General features: G+C 40.3%; 1 protein-coding gene across 1 annotated transcript; it reads right to left on the minus strand.

Moving 5' to 3' along the window:
* Window positions 1-390: 390 nt before the first annotated feature.
* LOC119602864 (GATOR complex protein MIOS) lies at window positions 391-3,911 on the minus strand. Its single transcript, XM_037954642.1, has 11 exons — window positions 3,676-3,911; window positions 3,439-3,612; window positions 3,236-3,376; window positions 2,966-3,079; window positions 1,991-2,897; window positions 1,832-1,922; window positions 1,491-1,754; window positions 1,153-1,430; window positions 893-1,085; window positions 616-821; window positions 391-556 (listed from the first exon to the last, which is right to left on the minus strand). The coding sequence occupies exons 1-11, from the start codon at window positions 3,791-3,793 to the stop codon at window positions 466-468; spliced, it is 2,577 nt and encodes an 858-aa protein (XP_037810570.1). The 5' UTR covers window positions 3,794-3,911; the 3' UTR covers window positions 391-465.
* Between the last annotated feature and the right edge of the window lie 3,576 nt (window positions 3,912-7,487).

Here is a 7,487-nt window from a genome sequence, read left to right on the forward strand (position 1 = left end):
AATATTTTTATAATTATCTGAAGTCCTCCAGTTTTATGCGAATACGAGTTACATAATAAACATAATCTTAAAAGTAATAATAGTATTTTAATAGAATTATAAAGTATGTAAATAACATATCTGATATGCTCCATCCATTTTTTCACCGATATTACTTTAACGCACACATTTGGACTGGTAATGTAGAAAAGGGGACGAGCCTATCAAAAGTAATTTTTCTTTAATAATTTTAATTTTTTGATTATTTAAAATGTAAATATAGATCCAAAACCATACCTTTTACATTTACTAAATGAAAATTCATAAGAATTTACTGCATACCCGAATTAAAATTAAAGCAATTATATTTGGAACACTTTATTGCCGTACAAAAAAAATTGGAACAAAAAGTCTTATATGTTAAAAAAAAGTCTTTAATTAAAAATTAGGCCATATATTATAAAGCTGCTTAAAAAAGCACATCAACTACGAAAGATCATGTGTAACTTCAGGATTAGTAACATCCATATCGAAACATCGACATGAACAAGAGGAAACAGGACACTCAGAATTTTGCCTAGTAATAAAAATAAGCATTTAGATTATGGTTTTTTAGTAAAATATTAAAATACTTACTTAAACCATTGCATTAAATGCTCAGTGTGACCACCATGACGACATGTTTGACACCAAGAAAACCATTTTGAAAATGGTTTTGATTGCCAACCAATACTCTCGAGACCACCTTCTCCTGAAAGACCTGCATTTAGAGTAGTACCCATATGCAGTAAACATAAAGAACAACGAGGCAGTGGTTTTCTACAACTGGGACATGACGAAAGCTGTTGATAAAGCAATAACATGTAAATAAAATATTAAATTATGTAGAAATTTTAGAAAATATCAAATATACTTTGTTAACATTCGAGGAAACATTACGAATGCGTGCATCATCTTGTAAAGCATTCGATACCGATTTACCGCAAAAATTACATGACAAATATACAGTGCGAGCTGTACGACTAGTTGAGCGTAGGTTTACTATTTTTATTTCCAATTCAGCACGCTTCTCCCAAAAACCCCAAGAGTTAAGACAGTCCATGTAGCTGCAAGATATAAAATGTAGAAATGAGTACATTTTTTTATAGTTAGGAACGCTGAAATCAATATTACCTCGATATCCAGTATTGTATGAATGTATCGTCAAAAAGTTCACGATGGAAATAGTTTATGGCAATTAAAGCAACAGTCTGAATATCTCCAGTAGAATCCATATGAGACTGTAGTATATTAATGCCATCTTGTGATTCCCCAGTCAGCAATAAACCATTTAAGTCTCCTTTCTCAACTGATTTTTGGATTTGCAACTTGATGTAGTCGGAAAGTTTCGATTCAGAAAGATATTTGCAAGCAAATGCCATGCGGTCAGCCAAAGAAACACCCTCTTCTATCTATTTAATTCAATGGAAATAATTAATATAATCAAATAATCTGCAAAATTTTCTATTTACCAAGACGGAATCAAAATTTTCATTGTCTGCTATGAGAAATGAAAATATGGCTCTTAAATGAGGATCCTGTATTTGAGTGTTGGCAGTTGAGCGCTGATTGCGCCAAGCGGTACTAGAACGATCCGCGTTGAAACTGGACAATGCAATGGCAGCTATACGAAACATGCTGGGATCACGTGTTTGATCAACAGCTTTCGATAAAATATCACAAGCCGCTAGAATTTTCAAATGGAAGACATAAATCATGGCAGCACGGCTAAATTCCTGGAGATTATATTTTTAAATTATGAAAATCAAATACATAAGTAAATTTAAATCTCGAAAATTTTCCTCCTGTTTACCTTATTTTCACACAAGTTGCTTACAAAACGATCTAAATCCTGATCAATAGGCCAACCACACAGTTTCAATGCCGTATCACGTTGGTCACTTCTGTAATATTAAATTCATTTAATTATGGTATTAATTTAATATTTTTTGCATTTGAAAATCTCACTCACCTGTAGCATACCAAGTTGTTGGAATTATTTATAAATTCCGGCCATTGCAGAACATGAGTTTCAATGCGTGAAATGTTCATAAAAGCTTGAGAAGTGTGACCCATACCAAAACCCAAAATCGTTTTTAAACCAATTAATTTTTCCTCGGTACGATACAAGTTTGCCAAACTTAACCATACATTCTTCAAATATGGTGACAAATGAAATTCTCCACTCAAGCGTTTTCCATCCATCTTTAGACCGTAATCACTTAAAGCTCGTTCCCGAGTTTCATCTACTAAATCCTCCTCAAGCAAATTGTGGTCGTATACATGAAAGTTTAGCGAAGAACCGATACTGGCAAATTCTGGAGTACTAGACGACTGACTAGCTGTTTGACTACTGCTGTGAGCTGGTGAATTGGGTGCCGATAATGGACGTTGCAATAAAAGCGGCAATTTTTTGTGGTTACTGTAGGCTGTTAGTATAGACAAGGGTAAACGAAAGTCCGTAATACTGCCAGTTTCTGACAGCAGTAGCGCCCTTTCAAAGTCACTGTTATGCCAGGAGAGTGCATTAAGCGAGTAACCTTTATGTGATGAATGATATTTGTTATGAAATGGTAGCAACTGCTTCTTGACACTGTACACTTCCCGACTGTTTTCCACATCTACGCAACGTATATCGTAGAGTGTAATATAGGGAGATTCACGTTGTAACGATGACAGTAGACTTGATCGCGTAGGACACCAACTCAGTTGTAGATGATTTTTAGCAGATTGTATTTGTTTCAATGGTCGATCGAGGGAACGCAGATCCCATAGCATTATAACGGAATCAAAAAAACTAGAAAGATAATTGCCATTTGGTGCAACACCCAAACCGTAAACGGTTTTCGTTTGTATGGTCTGCAATGTGGATGTGTTTTCTATAACCAGTAAATTTAAAAGAAAATGGGCAACAACTAGTAAATGGAGAACAAATTATTAAACTTACGTCTTAAATCGTATAGTTTGATTTGTTTCTGATTCATGCCAGCAATAAGAACACGGTGATTTTTGTTCCAACACAATGAATGGGCGGATTCGGAGAGTCCAAAGAAATTTGAACCTTAAAAATGAAGAATAAAGAAAATGGTATCGAAATAACAAATCAACTGTAAGTAGGTATAAAAACCTCTAAATTCCCTATAAAATCTTAATAGCGTTTATAGTTCGCAGTAAATACCTATCACACAGATGAAAAAATACCTAACATTTTACTTACTACTCTCCTTCGGTAAACCCCTTTCAATGTCCCAAATAGTTATACAAGAATCAGACTTGTAGCGATCATGGCCAATGGCCAAAATATTTGGGTCTGTCTCATTCCAAGCCAAACATAAACACATACGTTGCTGGCGTGGAGCTAAAAATCGTTAGGAAAAATTAAAGATATAGTACTCGAAGCTACAGAAATATACCACTCACTGTACTCCCAACTGTTATCGACCATTTCGTGAAAATTAGAAATGCCAATTTTTCCATCTCCCAAGCCAACGGCAATAATTGGGCGATGCTTGTGGTATGATGGTTGAACACATCTGGCGTACTGATAACGATTTTCAATGGCAACAAAATTTGCCGGGATATTTGGCAAACGAGCTGTAAATAGTTGGAGAACAATGAAATCATTTCACTGGCAGTGCCTGGATCCTCAAAACTTACGCTTAACATCTGCTTCGGCCTTATTGCGCACTTCATACAAATTGATGTCTTGGCCCCATGTTACGAACTTATCTGGAATGTTGGGAAACCAACTGAGACCATGTACATTACCACTCATTGCAGAGACTATCCGGAAAATCTGCTATACATTAATATAAAATAATATTCACTCCCAATTGAAATTATTTGTATAAACAATAATCTGAACCACCGACCAGAGCCCTGCGCCGACAAATATTAACGGCGGCGGCGACTGACATCAAATATGTCGGCGGCGGCTTAAAACCGACTGTAAGCCGGCTAAGTTTTCAACTACGTTTAGTTTTTAAATTTTCAACTATTTTAAATAAAAACGGAATCCGAGAGATCAGAAAGTGGGATTTTAAAAGCAAATGTATTGTTTATAACAAAACAGAGCAAGCTCAAAAGTTGTGTGAGAAATTATGCAGTAATGAATAAAAAATTCTTAAAAATTAAAAACTAATCCTTTCTCCAAGTTTTACGAGGATCTGCCAATATTTAACCCTATCCTCCACATAAAACATCTTGCAGAAAATCAGTTTATAAAAAATTTAGCATTAAGAAAATTATCAATAACGTCAAAACAAAACAAATAAAATTGTTTAATTACTAGCTATACCCAGTGTGCTGTGCTACCCTAAAAGCAATATAAATAAGAAACCTACTTAACGATTTTGATGATTCTAACTACAATGCCTTCGCCTGGGTAACAATCTTGTCGCGATGCGAGGGCTTACGTACACTCTGTTGTCAGGGCCTTCTGAGTTTATTGGCTTCAAACCTCTACTCGCGGTGGGTTCTGGCTTATAAAGGGGTGTATAACTAAAGGTTACTCATCCTGTCATGGTATGGCTGTAGCAATAAGCGGTTTACATAGCTTGTCGCTTTATTATCATGGCATAGATGATACGTGATTGCCCATTGCAGGTTCGCTCTTGATTGATAAGAGCTTTACTATTAGGGTATTGCGTTATATAAGCACTTTTAAGGTCAAGGTGGTTGGAAGCAGTGCCGAGGTCCTGAATGGCTAATTAGTGCGTAAATAAATTAGCCGTTAACAGCTCCCCTCAGCGTCAGGGTAAAACGCTGTTGTAAGATAGTTGCCTAGTCCACGTATGCCGTCACTGCGTGGATGGTCCGTCCGAACGAGCATATTCGTGGGATCAAAATTGAATCGAAAAATTTAAATAAAGAAAAGGAAGAGGTAGTAGCGGACAGAAAAGACGTACAATGTGACGAAAGGGTAGTAGAGCTGGACACTACGGCTTTCAGGGACCGGACTAGTGAGGATGGTGGGGATACAGACCTATCATTAGACGGAGGACTGACACTGACTGACATTCATGCTAGGATTTTGAAGCATGAAGAACAGATTCTAACGGACTGTAATGTGGACGACCTTCTAGGGTTGTCGAAGGACTCCTTTGGAGAATCCGGCGCCACACAGAAGTTCGGGGAGATGGATCTGTCATCCGACGGGGAACATAACACCACTGTGGTGTCTGCTCACGGTCGGATGACAGAGTCATCCCCTCCTACTGACGAGGCCAAGGAGGACCAATGTAGCCTCTCGGAAGAAGGTCGTCCACATGGCGTAAAGAACGCCAATCTCGTTCGGCAAGCCGCCGTGGAGGAGTCGCCTAGAGCCCCTCCACGAGATCTTGCTAATGCTGGTCGAACGAAAGAGGATAGGGCGAAGAACGGCACCCGGAAATCTCTGGCCTTTCTGGCTAAGATGGAGCAGAGAGATCCGGCGTCGTTCTCATCAAAGGAGAAGTACCTCGTCAAGAAGCACAAGCATGACGTAGCTAGATTTGAAAGAATCTATGGTCCTGTTAGTGTTATCTTGGGGTGGCCTTCTAAGGAACAGCAAGCAGGTAATGAGGTTGGCCAGGTATGCACTCACAAGGGTGTGGGGCCTTCAACATCGGCTGCTTGTCGTGACGAAAACAAAAAGGAGGATGGTGTTATTGCTGCCGAAGCGCTCAGGGCCTCGGCGGGAGCTGCGGGTGGCAACAAAACAGCATCCAAAGTGGTGCCAGGGGCGAAGAGGGAAGGGAAACCTCCAGCTGCTTCTCCTAAGGGTCCTCAAAAGGGGGCCATTAGGAGAACCGGGTCTGGAGGTGGCCAGAACTCCAAGCTAAAGGGGCCCAGAAAATCTTCGTCGCTGAGGACGGCTGGTAGAAACCCGGCTAGCACCTCTAATGAGCCTCAAAAGGGGACCATTAAAAGAGATAGATCTGTGGATGATCAGCCGACCTCATCAACGAAGAAGGTGAAGAAATCCACGAGCCTGGATGGAAACTTTCGGGCGGCTGTTATAGATCGGTCTGATCCGGATGGGAAGATCAGTCCCGAGCTTTGGCAGCTGGTCGAGGGCAGGTTCCTGGACGAAATCGCTGCATACAGTGGTAGCCCAGATGACGTATCCTTCAAGGGTGCAGACTGGGCTAGGGGCATCAAGATTGTCAACTGTGGCAATAAAAATTCCTTTGTATTTTTAAGGGCCACGGTTGCCAAGCTTGGAGACCTTAGTCCGGACTCAAAGCTCGAGGTGATTTATGCATCTGAATTACCACTCAGGTCAATAGTGACAGTGTGGATTCCACCACCCATAAGACCGGTGGACACCATACTGGCGGTATTGGCCAAGCAGAACAGTAATCTCCTTACAAACCAATGGAAGTTTGTTGCTTCAATGGTGTGCAAGGAGAATACAGGGAGGGATTTCCGTTTCGCTGTAGACGACAAATCCCTCGAGATCTTGGATGGGCTGAGGGGAGTTGTCAACTTCGGACTTGGAACTGTACGGTTTAGATACTCTAAGCATGACAGATCCAAGGAAGCTGCAGGTGGTGCAAATAAACCTGCATCATTGTGAGGCAGCTTCAGCGGAGTTGGCAAGGTTCATCACCCATTCCAAGACGGACGTGGCCCTAATCCAAGAACCATGGCTAAATAACAATAGGGTTTGTGGATTAGCGATCACGGGATATACTTTGTTCGTCCCGTCCACTGAGGATAAGGTTAGAACTTGTATATTGGCAAAGAATGAACTTAATTTTCTAATATCTCATTCTTTTAGGAGCGGTGATCTAACCGTTATAAACAGAGAGGTCAAGGGTGAGCGGTTGCTCTCGGTGGCCTCAGTGTACATGCCGTATGAAGCTATAGAGCCGCCTGGTGTAGAGGTGCTGGAGCTGACGGCGTATGCAAAGCGGAAGGGCGCTATCCTGATACTAGGCTGTGATGCAAACGCACATCACAGTCAATGGGGCAGTGCTGACATTAATAAAAGAGGTGAGTTAGTGTTTAATTTCATTACTGCATGGAATCTTATTATCTGTAACAGGGGCAATATGCCAACGTTTAGGAATAAAGATAGGGAAACAGTTATTGATATTACCCTTACTAACCAAAATGAGGATCTTATTAGGGATTGGAAAGTACATACCGACTATTCGTTCTCTGACCATAGCCGGATTACCTTCACAGTGAATTTGAGTAAATCCAAGCAGGAACCCTTTAGGGACCGTAGGAAAACCGACTGGTTAAAATTCTACAACAGGGTCCGGTCAGGATTTTCGCAGATGGATATAAATGTTCTGCGGTCCCTCGAATTGGATAAGGTTGTAGACAAATTTACCAGTGTGTTAACGGAGAGCTATGAGCTATCCTGCCCGTTGAGATTTCCGGGTAGGCATAAGCAACCTAAGTGGTGGACCAGGGAACTACGTGATCAAAGGTCGACGGTTAGAAGGTTGTTTAATAAGGCAAAGCTTACAAGACTT

The sequence above is a fragment of the Lucilia sericata genome, unplaced genomic scaffold (assembly GCF_015586225.1).
Source record: "Lucilia sericata isolate MDLA Ls3-8-SP2 unplaced genomic scaffold, ASM1558622v1 Contig000009F_arrow, whole genome shotgun sequence".
NCBI lineage: Eukaryota > Metazoa > Arthropoda > Insecta > Diptera > Calliphoridae > Lucilia > Lucilia sericata.